Source organism: Hyperoodon ampullatus (assembly GCF_949752795.1).
Source record: "Hyperoodon ampullatus genome assembly, chromosome: 8".
NCBI lineage: Eukaryota > Metazoa > Chordata > Mammalia > Artiodactyla > Ziphiidae > Hyperoodon > Hyperoodon ampullatus.
In genome coordinates, this window is record NC_136921.1 from 72783793 (window position 1) to 72803664 (window position 19872).

The window sequence follows — 19872 nt, forward strand, 5'->3', positions numbered from 1 at the left end:
GCCAAAGAACCCAAAGCAGGCATGAGGTTCATTGTCCTGTTGAGTGACAGAAGACTTCCACCAGTTCTTTTCGTGGAGGGGATTAGTGGTTGAACAAATTTACAAGTACAGCATGAAGTTTTGTCAGGTACACATTTCTTTTCACAGCTCTCTTGACTTTATACTATGTAAATAACCTCAGTTGTCTCTGAATTTTTCTTTCTTTAATTCCTATTGGACGGTCATTTTATAAAGTCAGTTTCTTGGTTTTTTTGTGTATTGTTTTTGAATTGTGGTATACAAATTGGTATACTAACAAATTCCTTATTGTGTGTTTTCTTTTCTAGTTTAACATAATTTCATAATATAGGCAGTCTCTTTTTGTTATTGGATTATTATGTGATAAAAATCCCAAATAGGGCTTACCTGGTGGTGCAGTGGTTGAGAGTCCGCCTGCCAATGCAGGGGACACGGGTTCGTGCCCCGGTCTGGGAAGGTCCCACATGCCGCGGAGCGGCTGGGCCCGTGGGCCATGGCCGCTGAGCCTGCGCGTCCGGAGCCTGTGCTTTGCAGCAGGAGAGGCCCGCGTACCGCAAAAAAAAAAAAAAAAAAATCCCAAATAACTCTTTTGTTTCTTTTTTTGTCTCTGTAGGCTAAGAAATGGCATTTCAAAAGGCAGTGAGAGGGACTATTCTTGTTGGAGGAGGTGCTCTTGCAACTGTTCTAGGCCTTTCTCAGTTTGCTCATTACAAAAGGAAGCAAGTAAGTAACTGTACATGTATTGATTATAATATGAAACAAATCTGTTAAAGAACTGTGTATGGGGCGTGTGTAGGCTAATGGTATTGTTTAGCAATTACTGTCTCAGCCTGATCTGAAAGACACTAATTTAGAATACTGCCTTATTGATCCTTGAGAACTGTGTATATCTCATTTTTTAAAAAGTAAATTTCTTTGTCAGAAAGCATTATATTATTTAGCCTCTGTTTTGGCTCTTTGGTTTTAAAAGACTGCTTCATTTCCGAGTGCCAGGGTTTATTCATTTATACTTTCCTTGTCTAATTCATCCAAATGTCTGGATACCTTCTATGTTCCTGCCAAGAGTTTGTCTTATTAGAAGGCAGGCAGCTGAGAAAGGAAATGGAAAAGAAAGAGCCTATACAAAAGGCTCAACTCGGAATCTTGGGTTTATTTCTGAAAGGTTTAGTTACTTATGTAGTATTATTACTTTATATTGGGTAAAATTTTTAGTGGGAGAAAGCTATGAAAATGAGATTGGTATGAAGTTTCCAAATAATTTAAAGTGTTCAGTTTATTTTCATTTTGTTTTTTTTCCCCTTTGCACTACAACTATGCCTTCCCATAGTTCAAATTGATGCCAGGAAATAACTTTGGTGAATATTTTTGTTCTTTTCAGCCTTGAAATACTAACCTCAGTAGTTAGTATTAATCACCTATTCCCCCTTCCCTATGTCATTAGGGCATTTTGTGATACCAGTTGGTTGGTGCATTCCCGATTCAAAGATGGAGGTGAAGGAATTTGGGAAGCTATTTGTAGCTGGGCTATCTGTGAACTACTCACATCCTACATTTTTGTGAGAACCTTTAAGCCCTGCCTGGGCTGTCTTGTACATGTTGTTTCTGTTTCTTTGTGCTACATGGTGGTGGAGCCAGCCACGTTGCTTGGAGTCCTATGTCCTGAATGGGAAATACCACGTTAAAAACACATATTAAGGGCTTCCCTGGTGGTGCAGTGGTTGAGAGTCCACCTGCCGATGCAAGGGACAGAGGTTCGTGCCCCGGTCTGGGAGCATCCCACATGCCGCGGAGCAGCTAGGCCCGTGAGCCATGGCCGCTGAGCCTGCGCGTCCGGAGCCTGTGCTCCGCATTAGGAGAGGCCACAGAAGTGAGAGGCCCGCGTACCGCAAAAAAAAACCAAACAAACAAAAAAAAACAACCACATATTAAGAAGAATCAATTTGCTGGCTTATAAATAAAAAAGAAGCTAATTTCTAGTGCTACCTCCTAAAGATGGACGATATTGAATAGGTTGTGCTGGTTTTTTTCATTCTTAACTGTGAGCACATTACTCTTAAGGTTTCCCTAGGTATACATGTTGCAGGTATTACTGACTTGCTATTGAAGTTCATTCTCACCTGCTGAACATGCTTGATGCACTATTTCTTTTAAAATGTTTCCTTGGTTCCTTAAAAGTAAGTGTGAAAAGATGTTGTTTTTGCTCAGGCTATTTTAGAAGTGCAGTTCTGTTTGGGACATGGACTTTAACAGATTAGATTACTTCTGCCATCTTTTACCAGTGGTATCTGAAACGATATTGGAAAATGCCAGTGCCACAGGTCACGATGTCTAGTATGGTAAGTTGTTGCTAAATTTGTACAGGGTTCATGTCTGTTAGCAATAGTAAGCATGTTCTATTTCCAAGTTTATAACTTCACTTTGTACCTAGGGAATACTGTTTCAGAAATATATTTTGTTGTCGTTGTTGTTTGACTTCTCTTCTACTTCACAGAATAGAATAAGCAGTTGATACTGCCTCCAATCCATCAAGTTAGGGGTTAATTTTAGTCAGTAAAATCAAGCAAAACAAGGGTCTATTGATTCCTGGGACATTTTGTCATTTTCTCCTTCCTAAGTTAGACATCCTGACCACCCTAATAGCCAAACAAAACAGATACCAGCAGTTTCAAGTCATTTATAATTTTAATCTGACAAGTTCTTTTGAGAAAAATCACCATAGGCATATTCAATCAAAGAGTTGCATAAGACATATGCCCAAGTGTGTGTATTCTTTTTGTAGTGATTCCTGTCCCTTTAAGCCACTGCCGTGAGCGTATTTTGGGTAGCAGTTTTGGATGTAACCATAGGGATTGGCAAAAAAAGAGAGGGGTGTGTGAGGGGGGAGAGGAGACCAACTCAGTTGAGCCATTGACATAAAATGACCACAGGCCTCAGCTGTCCTCTCTCAGAGAATATCTGCCAATCAGAGCCATTCTAGGGGAGGAAATTTTCCTGACTTCAATAGTCAAGAAAAAAACTGCCCCTTGACACCCATTATTTGGCCACATTTTATAGAAGCTGTGACCTTAAATGTGACTAGGCATGCTCTATTTTTCTTGAGAGCAATGCTTAAAGTATTGGCTTGTGTTTTTATCTTTTTTCCAGTTTTATGAAATGATTCCAACCGATAAACTGTCCTCCTTTAAGAATAAGTTGGTTTTGAAAGCCCAAGGTACTGATGGCAAAGAAAACTGCTGACTTTTAAGCTTAGGCACATTTTGCTGGCATTCCTGCACTCGAAGCTCTGCATCCCCTGGCCGCTAGCTTGTGCTCATTTGATATTCCTGGTGCAAAGCTTCCTTCCTAAAATACAAGCAGAGGTCATATTCCAAATACAAACGGGTTGATTGTAAAAGTTGGTCAGTTGTTTCAGCACCTTTGGTGACGGGATAGTGCTGTAAGTGTTTAGCTGCCAGGTCAGCTCACAAAACCCTTTTTTTTTTTTTTTTCTTGCGGTACGCAGGCCTCTCACTGTTGTGGCCTCTCCCGCTGCTGCGGAGCACAGGCTCCGGATGCACAGGCTCAGCGGCCATGGCTCACGGGCCCAGCCGCTCCGCGGCATGTGGGATCTTCCCGGACCGGGGCACGAACCCGTGTCCCCTGCATCGGCAGGCGGACTCTCAACCACTGCGCCACCAGGGAAGCCCCTAAGCTTATATAATTTATGGCAGACTTGATTTATATGGTGATATGTTCCTAAAAAGTTATGTGAATATAGTCTTTTTGATAAATTAATGAATATATAGTACACTATTTGTTGTAATTCTATGGTGAAACAATTTAGAAAGCTCTGGTTTTTTTGGGGGGGTAAACCTGGTTTTTGAGGGTAAATCAGAATTTAGCTCGAAGGGGAATACAATTAAACTTATTCTTTCCTAAAACCAATGATGTAGTAATATTTGTTAATGACAGGATCTTCATGCTTTGCAAAATAGCCTCTCACTTTGTAAGAGACAGCCTATACTTTGAGTGGATTACTAAAGGCTATAGTTTACTTTGTTATGCATGGTAATTAAGGGAACATGAAAAACACGATAGTGGTGATGTTAGTGAGTTGATAGTATTAGGTGAGTTGAATTATAGGTAAACCTATATACCACCTTTGTGAGGAAAAATACTTATGCTAATGCGAGGCAAAGTGATGTATGAAAGTTAAAATCCATAGGAATTTTGAGAACATTGTTTTACTCTCAGTCTCTCCCTCTCAATACATTATTTTTAAGAGATCTTAGTAAACAAGGGTCTTTTGATTGGTAGTACCAATGACCCAAAATTCAAAAGATACGATTGGTGCAGCAGCAAAAAAAATGGAATGATTATATCTAGTCAAAGTAAGATCTACTTTGGGGGTTATTTTAATGGATCCTCAAGTGAAAAGATACTTAGCTCCCTGAATGTGTCTGTTAAACAAGTGTGGCCGGGTTTTGGTGAGCTTGTTACTGTGCACAGGTTATGAAAGTTTCCAGAACTCTAGTTTCTTTATAAGGTAAGGATACTGTCACTTTACTCCCAGGCTTTTCCCCCCTGCCAAGCACTAACCAGTTCAGAATATACAAGATAATGATCACAGTACCTGACACATTAGCAGGTCTTTCGTATCTATTATACCTCTTTCTTTTCCCCGATATAGGATATAAAATATTTGAAATAGACCTAGCCTTGTTTGGCATAATAAGAAAGATACAACACCAGTTTTCTTTAAACAGCTGAGCTTTTGATTGGCATAATGCTGCTTACATTAACTGCTGGCCAGAGAAACTGGTAGAGGTTAGGGAAACCTTAAGATGAATACCAGTCAAAGAGAAATCAAAATTATAAGCACAACCAATCAAAATCATAAGCACACTAAATACTAGTGAGGATGTGGAGCTACAGGAACCCTCATTCATTGTTGATGGGAATGCAAAATGACACAGCCACTTTGGAATGCCATAGTTGGGTGGTTTCTTACAAAACTAAACATATTCTCACCATATGATCCAGCAGTCACACCTATTGATATTTACCCAAAGAAGCTGAAAACTTATGTCCACACAAAAACCTGCACATGGATATTTGTAGCAGCTTTATTCGTAATTGCCAAAACTTGGAATCAATCAAAATGGCCTTCAGTAGGCGAATGAATAAATAAACTGTGGTCCATCCACACAATGGAACATTATTCAGCACTAAAACAAAATGAGCCATCAAGCCATGAGGAGACATGGAGGAACCTGAATGCGTATTACTCAGTGAAAGAAGCCAATCTGAAAGGGCTACACACTGTATGAATCCAACCATATGACATTCCAGAAAGGGCAAAACTTTAGAGACAGTAAAAAGATCAGTGGTTGCCAGGGATGTATGCAGGGAGATGAATAGGCAGATCACAGAGGATTTTTAGGGCAATGAAAATACTTTGTGTGATACTGTGGTGATGGATACGTGTCATTATACATTGTCCAAAACCATAGAATGTCCAACAGCAAAAGTGAACCCTTGGGCCTCCCTGGTGGCGCAGTGGTTGAGAGTCCGCCTGCCGATGCAGGGGATACGGGTTCGTGCCCCGGTCTGGGAGGATCCCATATGCCGCGGAGCGGCTGGGCCCGTGAGCCATGGCTGCTGAGCCTGCGCGTCCGGAGCCTGTGCTCCGCAACGGGAGAGGCCACAACGGTGAGAGGCCCGCGTACCACAAAAAAAAAAAAAAAAAAAAAAAAAAAAAGTGAACCCTTAAGTAAACTATTGACTTTGGGTGATTATGATGTATCAGTGTAGGTTCATCTTTGGTAAAAAATGTGCCACTCTGGTGAGTGATGTTGATAATGGGGAGGGGGGCTGTGAGTATGTGGGGCAGGAGGTATATGGGAAATCTCTGGAATGTCCTCTCAATTTTTTTTTGTAAAACTAAAAGTGCTTTAAATTTTTTTTTAAGTTATACTTAAAATCATAAGCATAGCATCTAGGACAAGATGTCAACTGAGAAAATTTCAATTGTAAAAATTCTACTTAAGTATCACTTTTCAATAGTATCTTTGATTGAATATAACTATTTATTTTTTGAATGCACTTAGTATCTTTAAGAATTTAACCTCAGTTGTAAACATTCTTCTGGCTCCTAAGCTAAAGAGTATCTGTGGGTTTGAAATCAGTAGAAATCTTCCTGAGCACTAATGTAGCTGAAATTATCACATGACACGTTGGATTTCTGCTTACCAGATTGCTTTTAACTTTGTGAGGTAGTTCTGGCTACCAGACTTGTTTGTTCTCTCTGAGTAAACAGTCTTACATCTCCAGAGGCATTTTTCATAGGTTCATAAACAGCATTTCTCTTTAAAAAAATCTTATAAAAGTGCTATAACAGGAACTGTTCTCAGACAGTCTTCATTTTTGTTGATTTTAATGTTTAGGTGGGAACTGTAGTGTTAGAGACCACATGAAGAATGTATATTTAGGAGGAGAAAGGACTAGTGGTTGAATAATAGGCTTCAAGGTTCATCTGCCTGCTTAGAGAGCTGTCAGCATCAGCATTACGTTAAACATGAAGGAAGAAATGTCTCTGCACCATGGTTTTCTGGGGCTTGCATTTGATTATCTGTCCTTTTGGAGCTTTGTCTCTATGGATTTATTTTTCTATATATGGTGGGGTCTAACCCATCAGAGGAAGATTCTGGACTGTATACAGAGTATGGGAATTGCAAATCTTGGGTTGTAATGCTAAATATATCTCATATTTGTGTATTAAGTGGAGTAAGCTAATTGGTGTAATAAGCAGCTCCCAAAGCTCAGTGGCTTATAATGAAGGTTTCTTCCTTACCCACATTACACTTCAGTGTGGATAAGTGGGGAATTGTTTCTTGTAGTTATTCACGGACCTATGTCCCTTTATTGTAGTGGCTTCTCCATGTTTTATAGCTTTTTGACCCACTGGATCATTTCTAGCCAACTGTAAGGGAGGGTGGGAAGTGTAATCCAGCAGTGTTCTCTGGAAGAAGAGAAAAAGTTTTAAGCATCTAGCCATTAAATCTGTGCCCTGACTTTAATTTCTAATCAGTTTGACAAATAAGCTGCATTTTTTTTGATAACAGTTTTATTGTTAGAGTTTATGCCAAAGACTGTATAATTAATTTTCTTCTCTTGTTTAGAACCCTGTGCCTAGATTTCTGGAAGAATTGTTTTTCTACTAAAAACACAACTAAATATGTTGGGGCTGTGTCTGATATCTAAAGCTTGATGAGGATTCTGAACGCATTGTATTTTCCATAAGGCGAGTTGAAACTAACTCTATATGGTTAACCGTTTCTCAGAGGCTTGTTTCATGAAAGTACTGAAATTATGCAGACAGAGCTGGAAATGTTCTTTGAAGTGCATCCTATCATTTTCCTTATAATTTTGGTTTTTATTTAACACTTCGCTCCCAAAGTGGGACCATGGCAATATCTTTGAGTTATAACTCACATCAGGCCTTCGAGGAGTTTGTGATGCTATTTTATTGCTGGCATACAAAATCCGCGAGGTTAACTGTACTGCGATAGGTCACACAGTGAGTCAACGACTGAGCTATGATTAGCGTTGACAGCTGGTGAGCTTGTAGGCTGTTGCTAACTGAGCAACATTGACATTCATTTTGATTTGACTTTGCATTTCACTTTCAACTATTTATCCATTTTAAGGCCTCCTTAAGAAACTTTTTAGGGATACTGTGGGACTGAGGAAACTTTCTAGAAATGCTTTGGGAAAAGTCTACTAGCTTCCCTCTCCAGCTTAATAGTTACATTGTGTTAATGCTAGGTAGGCCCCCTTTTGGTAGAGTTTGCAAATTAAGAAAATAGATGCTTTAAGGTGTTAGGCAATGTTAGGCAAAATAATTTTACATGCTTTATTTCAAAATTTGTGATTTTTCAACAAAGAAGTTCTGAGATCCAATTATATGCTTGTGAGTATAAACTAGAAAAATTATAAATGTGTATACATTTGATGAAATAATTCACAGAGAAATGGAAAACGTGCATCACAAATTATACCCCAAACTATTTTGATCTTAAAATTAAAATGCAGCCAAGGGCCATCTGGATTGTGAAACTTGGAAATGGTCCTTTGGCTCATTGGGTCAGCATTTTATTCACATGAGAGGGATGGGGCGGGGGGAAGTGAGTCCCATTTCAGTTCTGTATCCATTTCCAAATGTATGTGTTAGGGAGGTTTTTAAGGAAAAGTGCTATTTCGTGGAACCCTGGGTGTCACTGCCCAGTGCGTCTGGCCATGGGCAAAGAAGGTTCCCTCAGACTTCTGATTCCACTGGCTGCCATCAGCTGTTCCCTGCAATGCTGCTGCCTGCAAGACGGGTGGATCTAGAGCCCTAGGTAACCCACACATACAGGGAAAGATAACCTAGCAGAGCTGAGGACATGGGATTTGGAGTCAAACCAGGGATCAGATTCTGATTCTCTCAGTTACTTGCCCAAAGAATAACAAAACTCAGTTTCCTCACTGGTCAAAGGATGACTCCCTTCTTTTTTTTTTATTATTATTTATTTTTGCTGTGTTGGGTCTTTGTTTCTGTGCGCGGGCTTTCTCTAGTTGCGGCAAGCGGGGGCCACTCTTCATCGTGGTGCGCGGGCCTCTCACTATTGCGGCCTCTCTTGTTGTGGAGCACAGGTTCCAGACGCGCAGGCTCAGTAGTTGTGGCTCACGGGCCTAGTTGCTCCGTGGCATGTGGGATCCTCCCAGACCAGGGCTCGAACCCGTGTCCCCTGAATTAGCAGGCAGATTCTCAACCACTGCGCCACCAGGGAAGCCCCCCTTCTGTGTCATGGTAAGACCCAAGGGACCTGACTTGTTAGTGTATGGGCTAGCAGCAGCTCTTCTTCCCTCTCTGCACTCCCTGCCCTCAGGCTCCCTCTCTAGATCCTTTCATTCTCAGCACACTATTGGAATTGAAGAGCAATATCGAGTTCAGACACCTCCAAACACATATTCTATGTCTTTAAAATACTTATTTGAAAACTGGTGAAACGTATCCCTCAAACCTCAGATCATATAATTATGTGATTTTATTTGAAGTAGATTCAGACAAAGCCAAAGGGTTTTCCCTATTTTTCAGCTATAAAAAAGTTTTATAATTTAATGATTTGGCTATGTTGTGATTGGTATTAAAAGAGCTTCCTTGCGATTTCTTAAAGGAATCACAACCACTTAAAGGCGCCATAGCACCTTCAGCATGAGCTACAGCTCTTTTCTCAGCCACCCTAGAAAGATGGACTTGTCTTATTTTCTCTTGTCTGGTCCCCAGTGGAGATGACGGTCCACCCATTAGCCAGTCTTCCTACTGAGTAATCATGAATCCCTCACCCAGTACGTTTATATTGAGAAATGTTGCTTACTGTCCTGTAAGTATAAGAAGAAACACCACTGTTTAGAATCAAAGTGATTCAGGAGGTGAAAGGTCATTAAAACATCTTAGGATTCATTCTAAGGAGATGCTTATTGCATTTCCTTTCCAGGAATATGGAAATATAGTATTTTTCAGTGACAACAAAACATGAAGCAATTCCCCTTAAATCTAATGATTCCATTATCAATATATATAATTCAATCACATAATGAGAGAGAGAAAGAGAGAGAGAGTGATAGTTGCAGTAAGAAGTGATTTACATGAAGCCCTACTTTATTCTCCAATTATTACTCTACATGATTACAGGACAACCTGGTTGTTAATTGCATGTGGTCTTTAAGTATGCACTTCTTTCAGAAATAGACACTAATTATTAGATCTTGTTTTCGGTCTCACCTGAAGTTGCAAATGTCTAGGATATATATTTTTTTAAATTTGCAAGTCTAATGGTGTACAGACATAGTAAAACTGATCTCATTCTGAATCCCATTTTGTTCTCTGGGATGTAAACTCTCAAAGATTATGAACTCGACTTTCAATTCTGTATAGGTGTTCTATGTGCCAGTCTCTTGACAAAAGCCATATGTTTTCTATCAGAATGCTGGAGGAATTTTATGTTTTCAAAATGTAGAGGAACCTTTGCTTACAAGTTAAAAAAACCCCACCTACTTCCCCACAGCTCACGATAATTAAATATAATCAGAAATAACAACATCAAAGTAATATTAAATATTAGGTATGCTCCTAATTCTACTAAGATAAGAATTTTTTGTTTTGGATCTGTACTTGGACTTAGGCTAGGCACAAGGCAGTTTGCTTTGTGTCTTGGGCTCTCCTTTCTTCCGACGTCAGTGGCTGAATTAGGTAATAGATCCTGAATCTGATAGTGCTGGACTTGTCCTGTCTTTAGGCCAGGCTTAGCAAACTTATATGCCTGCAGGGGCCAGGCTGGGGCAGTGAAAGTGTGAAGCCAGTGAGTGGGAATCCTGGGCTAACAAGGGTGCACAGCCCTGCCTAAGGGCAGCAGCTGCTGTTCAGTCTCAGAAGATTGATCTCAGCTAGAAATCCTAATTTTTATGTGAAATATAGCAATTTATGTTATTTATTTATATTATTTTTAAGTTGAAGTATAGTTAACTCACAATGTTATATTAGTTCCAGGGGTACAACATAGTGATTTGATATTTTTATAGATTATGCACCAAAGTTAGTATAGTATTAATGACTACATTCCCTGTGGTGTACATTACATCCCTGTGACTTATTTATTTTATAACTAGTAGTTTGTACCTCTTAATTCCCTTTACCTATTTCTCCCATCCTCCCACCCTCTCCCCTCTGGTGACCTGGGTATTTACCTGAAGAAAATAAAAACACAAATTCAATAAGATACATGCACCCCAGTGTTCATTGCTGCATTATTTACAATAGGCAAATATGGAAGCAACCTGTGTCCACTGACAGATGAATAGATAAAGAAGATGTGGTATATATATGCAATGGTTAATATGGTTAATGGTTAATATTAACCATAAAAAAAGAGTGAAATCTTCCCATTTGTGATAACATGGATAGACCTGGAGGGTATTATGCTAATTGAAATTAGTCAGATAAAGACAAATACTGTATATTTTTAGTTATATGTGAAATCTGAAAAACATGAACAAATGTTACAAAACAGAAGTAGACTCACAGATATGGAGAACAATTTTTAAATATTGGATGTGTAACTCACGTTTTTAAGAAACTAGTATGCTGACCAATTCACTACAATGACTTCTGGTTTTAGCACATGCTGTGCCTACTTCCTTTCCTGGCATTTTCACCCAGCTAATGCCTATTAGTCTTTCTTGACCTGATTTAGCTGTGGTTTCCAGGAAACCTTCTCAGGTCTGGCTCATGCCTCCCATGGCTCTTATAGCTTCTTCTCTATCTTTAATCCACCTGTTAAGCAATATTATAATTTCCTCTTCATCTTTTTGTTTTGTCCTCCAGTCTGTAGAATCCTTGAGGGCCTCCACTGGATGAGGAAGTGCAGTGGTGCGTGAGGTGTCTTCTTAGGTGACTTAGGGCATATTGCCTTTCCAAGCCTTCTCCCAGAATCTCTGGATCAGTCCAGATTCCTGCTTAATCAACTGCCTCGATTAATTTGTCTGCGAAGTTTGATTAGCAGGTCTGAGAAAATTTGGAGCACAAAGGCCCCCTTTCTTAAAGCGTGCTGTTACTTACCACTACTGTTTTATTCCTACTGCTTTTCTTTGATTTCTCCTCAATCGACATATTCTAGGGAAGGTAGAGTGCAGATGTGTTTCTGTGACTCAAAGCCATATGAAGCCCAAATGAGTCTTTCTCTTGTCATAATTATAAGGAGGGCTTTAGGCTGTGTTTACTGCCTCTAAAATAAACTTGGTGCTTAGCTTCTCAGTTGCAACACTTTCCAGCTTTTATGAAAAAAATAAACAAAAATAAAGTGTTGTTTTAAATGTAGTGTCAGAAATTAAATAAATTACCCTCAATAGCACCGTATATTCAAAAAATATATATTTTTGGAAGGATTGTTCAACAAAACCCCCACGACAGAACCATACAACAAAAAAACCCCAAACTTTCTGCATTTGATAACTGATGATATCTCATCCTATTATAACTATTTAGTCTATTTCTTAATTTTTTTCAAATTATACATAGAATCAGTATGTTGTAGTGATGTAAAACTAGTCTGTGTCACCAGGCTGCATAAGTTCAATTCCTAGCTGTACCATATACCAGCTGTATAATCACAGGCCAAGTGCTTAAGTTCTGTGTCTCAGTTACTCCTTCTGTAAAATGGAAATCATAGTAGTACCTAACTCATAGAGTCATTGTGAAGATCAAGTGAATGAAAAAAGTAAAACCCTAATAATAATGCCTGGTGCATAATTGCTGTGTATATTGTTACTTATTATTATTATTATTTTAAAATAATTCTACAGCATTTCTATTTATTTATTGATTAACTGATTGGCTGTGTTGGGTCTTCATTTCTGTGCGTGGGCTTTCTCTAGTTGCGGCGAGCGGGGGCCACTCTTCATCGCGGTGCGCGGGCCTCTCACTGTCGTGGCCTCTCTTGTTGCGGAGCACAAGCTCCAGACGCGCAGGCTCAGCAGTGTGGCTCACAGGCCCAGTTGCTCCACGGCATGTGGGATCTTCCCAGACCAGGGCTCAAACCCGTGTCCCCTGCATTGGCAGGCAGACTCTCAACCACTGCGCCACCAGGGAAGCCCCTTATTATTTTTTTAAGTCAAGTTTATTGAGGTATGACTTGGGGTGTAATTTACATGCAGTAAAATTCACCCTTTATAACGTACAGTTCTGTGAGTTTTGAAAAGAGCATATGGTCATATAACCACCACCACAGTCGAGATATAGAACATTTCTATCATCCTCAAAAGCTCTCATGTTCTCTGTAGTCATTCCTCCCCACCACATCTCCAAACCCTGACCATCACTGATCTGTTTTCTGACCATATACTTTTGCTTTTACAGAACATCATGTAAATGGAATCATGCCCTATGTAGATTTCTGAGTCTTTCTTCTCTCACTTGGCACAGGGATTGGCAAACTTTTCTCTGAAGGGCCCAGCAGTACAGGTTTTAGGCTTGAAGGCCATACCTCCTCTGTTGCAACTACTCCACTCTGCTATTGCAGTCGTGTACTAGGCATGAATGATTGGGTGTGGCTGTGTTGCAGTAAAACTTTATTAAAATAGGTAGCAGCCAGATTTGGGTGGAAAGCCATAATTTCTCAGCCTGTGACTTAGCATGGTGCTTTTGAGATCCATTCATGTTGTTGTGACTATCAGTAATTTGTTCTTTTTATTGTCAATTATTATTCCAGTGCATGGATGCATGAGAGTTTGTTTAGTGATTCACCAGTTGAAGGATGTTCGAGTTTCTAATAATTTTTGGCAATTATAAATAAAGCCACTGTAAATATCTGCCTACAGGTTTTTGTGTGAACACAGGTTTTGATTTCTCTTGAGTAAATCACCTGGGGGGGCCACTGTATGGTAAGTGTATGTTCACCTTTATTAGAAACTCTCAAATTGTTTTCCAAAATGGCTGGATTATTTTGCATTTCCATCAGCAATAAGACAGTTCCAATTGTGTTGTATCACCACCAGCACTTGGTATTGTCCATTTCTTTGTTAGATTTAAGCTACTCTGAAAAACTATGACGCATCTTAGAAACTAAAGATGCTTACCTTATGTTGTATTAAGTCAAAAAAGCTCTTGAAGGGTTTTACACGTGGAAATGACATTCTTTGGGTCTTTACATGATTACCCCACCTTCAGTATGGAGAATGACTTGGAAGGGGGAATGGTAACTGTGTGAAGACCTGTAGGAGGATATCATTTTAATATAGAGGAAAGGGAAGATACCTGGACTTGAAAGGCAGTGAAGATGATGTGACTAGATGTGAGAATTTTTTTAGGTGGTGGAATTTATAGAACTCAATGACTGAGCAGGTAGGAGACTTAAGAGAGTGGCACAAGCAACTAGATATATAATGGTACCTTCACTGAAATGAGGAAAATTTATAGGGAAAAAGGTTTGGGGGGATAAAGTTATCAGTAGAATTTTGAGATAATGTGAGACATCGAAATGAAGGTGCCAAGTAGGAGGTTTGACATCCAGGTTCTGGAATAGGGGAGCATAAATGAGGGTCAGGGTGGTATGAAAGATATCTGATAATGTGGAGGAAGATGATGTTCCCTAGAGAGAGTTTTTAGTCATCTGAGAAGAGTGAATGGGACAGACTCAAGAGGAACCTCAGTGATTAATGTTGGACAGCAGACAGACATCCAAAGGAAACTAGAGAGTGAGTTCAAGAGGCTGGAGGGAGAGAGAGAGAGAGAGAGAGGTCATTTCAGACTGCCATCTTCCAGATGCTGAGGTGAGTGAATGTGCTGAGATGACAACTGAAATGAAGGATGAAAAGTGCTCACTGGGTTTGGCAGCATAGTGGACATTGGTCAGTGTTGGTGGTCTGGTCATGGTGGTGGTGCTGGTGTATGTGAAAATCCATATTAAACTTGAGTTGGGGAGTGAATAGGAGGTGAGGCAGTAGAAAAGCAAGGGTATACAGTTACTTCAAGAATTTTCAGGCTGATTGTTAGAAATATATGTAAGAGACATTTTTTACTGTTTGTTAAGATGAGACAGGTTAGAACGTACCGATGAGAAGTATGAGGCAGGGGATGAGGACAGGAGAAACAGCATAGTCAGTGGAGAGATGCACAAAAGGCATGAGAAATGCCCATCAGATCTGGTGTACTTGCTGAAGAAGAATTCTGCTGAGTTTAATCTCCATGGTTGCAACCTGTGAGCAGAGTAGAATGGGGTCTGTTAGTATTGCCAAGTTCTAATGAACTCTACCATAGTACCATCCTTACATTTATTTTCAACTATTTCTAGAAGACTTACCAAGCAGCAAATGTCAGCACAATTCTTTTGATGTGTGAAAATGCTCTGGCAGTTTAGTCACTTGTCAGTCTCGTGTTCAAGTCTTATCCATCTGTCATGGCCCAGTTGAAAGCCTCAGATGAAAGACTCTCCCTCTCTAATCTGAATGGTCATAGCTTGGTGCTTTTTTTTTTTTTCCCCTCTATTTTGGCATTTGTTCTTGTATGTGTTTACCATGTGTGTGTGTGTGTGTGTGTGTATGGTCTTTTTCATTCTTCTCCTTTGATGATGGAAAACGAAGACCATGACTGAAAGGCGTCTTATATTCTCCACAGCACCTAGCCAGTTACATTTATTTAGCTTGTTACCTTAAATGCATGTAAATATGAACATGGGGAAATGGTTATTAGCAGACAATTAGGAGGAGTTATATAAGGAAGTGCAAGATTTTTGTGGTTTGGAATCTGAATTAATAGTCTGAAAAATTATGGTACCAGATTATAACGTTTTGTATTTATGATACTTAGTAAAATATGTTTTGAAAGTTTCCTGTTCCCTGCTATTAAGGAATCAAATTATTTAACAATAATACAACTCCTCTTTGGTGTAATTAATAGTTTACTACCTACTTTCATATCATTATTCCCTTACTGAGGGTAACCCAAAGATAAAGAGATAGAGACATCACAGGGGTTTCATCCCATGTTGCAAATGAAGAAACCAAAGCCAGAGAGATAATCGGTCAAAAGTCCCTTTACTAGTAAACACAAGTGCTAAGATATAAGCCAGGACCCTCTGATTCTAATCCAGGTTTCTTTCAATGTGCTCTATGGCTTTTAGGTTTTTTTAAATAGAAATCCAATTGGCCTGATAATAATTAAATCCAATTGTAAGGAGCACTTTGGTCTATTTTATTTAAATGAATAAAAAATCACTTATCAGAACAATCTCTTGGTCAGAGCTAAGACCACCTTTTCTGGAAGAAGCTTGGCCTTGTGGTTCAGAGCTTCATACCTGGCCCTTCAGCAGAATGGGAAGAACGCTGCCCTTGTGGATTGTGCTGATATTGTGATTTAAAGAAAAGAAAATAGAAGCCACATATCTGTGGAATACTAACTGTTAGAGCAACAGTGACCAGCACTGTTCAGTATACTGAACGAGCCTAGTATTCGCATTTTGGAGAAAAAACAGATACATATCTGTTTTTCTAAGCTTTTGACTCTGACTTACTACTTTTTTATATATAAAGACTAGCATCATTTTTGATTTAGGATGATAACTTATATTCTAATGAAAGAACTAGAAATAAGGAAGGTCATTATCATTTAGGGGACTATGGCTGGCTTTAATCATATTATTGTTAAAGCTTTCACAAATTGAAATAGTGTGTATTAAATATATAAAATCTATAATTTTCTGTTAAAACGTTGAATGGGGAAGCCTCTGACTAAAATCTTTGTATAATATTATTCCCATTGGCCAGAGCTGATTTTAAACTGGATAATAACGTCTGTTGAACAGATTCTTTTTAATTGTACTGACTTTAACTTATAGATCCCCAAACTCAAGAATATATTTTTGTCAGGGGAATTAAGGAATGAAGAACATATACTTTTAAGAAATTGCGGAAAGGCATAAAGTGCTTTTTCCTCCTCCTTTTTACACTTTTAAATGTTATCTGAATGAATGGCTGCTACCGGGTAAAACATTTCCTTATGTTCTCCTATAAATTGTCTTAGACAAGGTATTTGGGAATTGCTGTACAGTGTGGGAATTAATTGAACTTGGTTGTATATGAAACCAAAACGATCAGTTGAGATATTGAATCTGAAACCAGGTGTTCCACGGTTAAATAGTTACGATTCATGGGAAAAAAAACCTCACAGAATTTTAAGGACTTTTTTTTTTTTCTCCAAGGCAGTTGGTTCTATCACTCACTCCATGTGGACTGTAGACTCTGGTATAGCTCTGGTTATCCTTATATCCATTACAAATCTTTTTTTAGTATATCGTAAAATTTATTAAATTGGCTTTCCAGATGCATATTTGAAAATGGTCTTTTACCTCAGGTGAACCTGGCCTTTGTTGAAGCAGCAGACTACGTCTCAGAACCTGTTAACAGGGAGCCTCCTTCCAGAGAAGCTCAGATACTGACTTTGAAAAACACATCTGAATTCGATGTACTTGTCATTGGAGGAGGAGCAACAGGAAGTGGCTGTGCCCTGGACGCAGTCACCAGAGGTGAGTTCTGGTGTGGGTGGATGTAACACAGGTAGAGGTTTCATCTGTCCTTCTGATATAAACACACAGTGTGCGCTCCGTGCTGGGAAGCCACGTTTCTGTTGCATTGCTTAATTTTCCATTCTTTGTGAAGCACCTTCCCGTTTTTAAAATGTAGGTACTTGCACAATTTTGAAATTAAGTATAGTTTGTCTTTTACACTGAAATGAATTTATTTAAAAAGAAAACTTTATCTTCCTGTGAATTCATTGATTTGATGTTCTGGTTAGTTTTTTTTATACACAGTAAAGTACATTTATGTGAAATAAAATTATTTGTGTATCACCTAAAATCACATTTATGTCAGTGATTTGTCTTTAATCAAAAGATCTATTAAAATGAATTAATTTATTAAAATAATTCTTTTTGTTTCTCTATTAAAATAATCTTTTCCAATGAAATACAGACTACAGTTTGGGAAACTCTAGTTCAGGTAACTGAATAATGGAAAAGACTTGCTAACCTGTAGTTCTGTCTCACTCTATTAGTCAGCTTCAGGAAAGATATTATGAGAAGTTCTTTCAAAATGGCAACAGGATATATAAAGAAAGAAATTTTTGTATGGAACACCAATGCTCTTACATATGATATATTTAATGATTTGCTTCTTTTGCCTGTGGTTATTAGTGTGGAGTTTGGAATCAAAGAAATCTGAGTACATATCCTGGCTGAGCTGCTTTATCAGCTGTATGTATGTGTATACACACACACACGCACATACACTTAAGCAAGTTACTTAATTTCTCTAAGGTCCCTCATCTTTCAAATAAGGAAAGAAATATCTTCCGTTAATGATTGTTATGAGGATTAAATGCATAATGATGAAGAGGATTTAAAACAGTGCTTGTCACACAAAGTAGAAACTCAATAAATTGTAGATAGTATTATAGCTGCCATTAATAACATGAAGGCAAAAGGCTTTTAGAACCAATTGTCCTGGAGAAATAATCCTTTGTGATTATTTTTAGATATATCAAATTGGACTGGGTACTGCTGCAAGGAATTTTGACTCCAAATTATTTTAGTTACTATATGAGGTTCAGTATTCTTTGCAGTTTCATATTCAGTGGTAATAGTTTATTACATGGAATAATTTTTCTCAGATTAAGTTACTACCACACCCACTCTAGACTTAGTTACTTTGAATATCTGGTAGATTTTAGTCTTACAGAAATGAAATAAATTTCGTGAGATTAGGCACACATAAGCCAAAAAGTACGCTAGATTTACTGTGATTGCACAGGACCCCCACTTGAGTTTTGATCCATGTAGACATCACAGCCTAGGTCCTTTCTGTCAATTCCAAATAATGGTAAATTCACAATAATAAGTCCTGGAACATACTCAGTTTCCTGGCAGACCCTAATATTTATATAATTCTGTCTCCATCCATAGTTTATAATTTAAGCTGCATTATCCTGGGACATACTAAGGCAGATGGAAAGAAGAGTTGAAGTCACCTCAAGGTGTTTGAATTCAACACTCTTCCCTGGAGTCCCGGGAAAGAGAGTGTCAAGAGAAGACACACAGGCAGTGTAATGGGAGGTCTCGTTTGGGACTGCCCCAATTGTCCTGGGACTACCCCAGGGGTTAGAAGTTACCAGATGACAATTTTCTATGTCCAAGAGGATCGTTTCCCCAGTAGGTTCAGAAAAATATTTCTTGCTATCTCCACTTATGTTCATGCTATGTACTGAAGTATACAGCAGTTCTTTTTCTTTCATTTCAACAAATATTGGCTGAGTGCCTGCTTTATGCATGGCAATATTCAAAGTACTACATGAGAATACAAAGATGTTTGATCCAGGCTCCACCCTTAGGCTGCTCCAAGTTCTGTAGTTCTGTAGTAGACTGAGTTACCCTATAGAGAATATGTGCCTTTCAGGAGGCTTGGGGGCATTGTTATATCTGCATAGAATGGTCTGGAGAAAGCAAGCCGCTATTTAGCGCGGGTAGAGTTTTAGTAGGCAAACATTGCTTGCTGAAAGTGTGCCAATCTGAGGGAGCATGCGAGAGGAACAGTGTGTGTGGGAAACAGCCCGTGTTTCACTTGGGATCACCCAGGCTGTGCTGGGCCTGGGATACCGGGGAAAGGCCTTTGGACTTTACTGAACAGGCCCTCTGAGACAGTGAAGAGCATTCGTGATGAGGAAAGGATAGGCAATAAGGAAGAGGCAGGCACGGGGCTAAACTTTTAAGAGATCTAGAGACAAATACAACAGAAAGGACGTAACTTGCTGGTGTAGTAGGATATGAATAAGGGAGGCAATATGTGCAAGAATTGTTTCTTCTTTCTTTTCTTTTTAAGATAGGAGCCATCTGAATATTTCTGTAGACTCAGAGGAGAGCCTTAAGATGCAAATAATAGAAAGCTGCATGTGGAACAAGCTCTCGGGAAAATACGAGGCATGGGATATCAAACATGCATCTTAGCTTTGGCAGGGCAAGAAGAGACATTTCTCAGAGACAGATACAAAGTGTAAAGATTCTAAGGCATAAAAGAGGGAGTCTGTGTGACTCTGAAGAGCTATTCTTAAACACTCAAAAAGAAGTGAGATGTGCTACTTATGGATAGGAGTAGGGACTTGGATGTAGAAAAGATTTAGAGAATGTGATAGGAACAGGGGTTGCTTTGCTCTGGTTAGGAAAGGATATGTGTGTGTGTGTGTGTGTTTGTGTTTGTCCCAATGTGTGTCTAATATTGCTCAGAGTTGGGGCA

At 39.0% G+C, this 19872-nt stretch overlaps 1 protein-coding gene across 1 annotated transcript in view; it reads left to right on the plus strand.

The window, feature by feature from the left end:
- Positions 1-639: 639 nt before the first annotated feature.
- GPD2 (glycerol-3-phosphate dehydrogenase 2) overlaps positions 640-19872 on the plus strand; it is a gene marked incomplete at both ends in the record, with an annotated part of 93749 nt that continues 74516 nt past the window's right edge. Inside the window, 2 exons of the mRNA XM_079710357.1 lie at positions 640-741; positions 16943-17114. Of these exons, the coding sequence (XP_079566483.1) occupies positions 640-741; positions 16943-17114 (274 nt within the window). The remainder of the gene's footprint in view (positions 742-16942; positions 17115-19872) is intronic.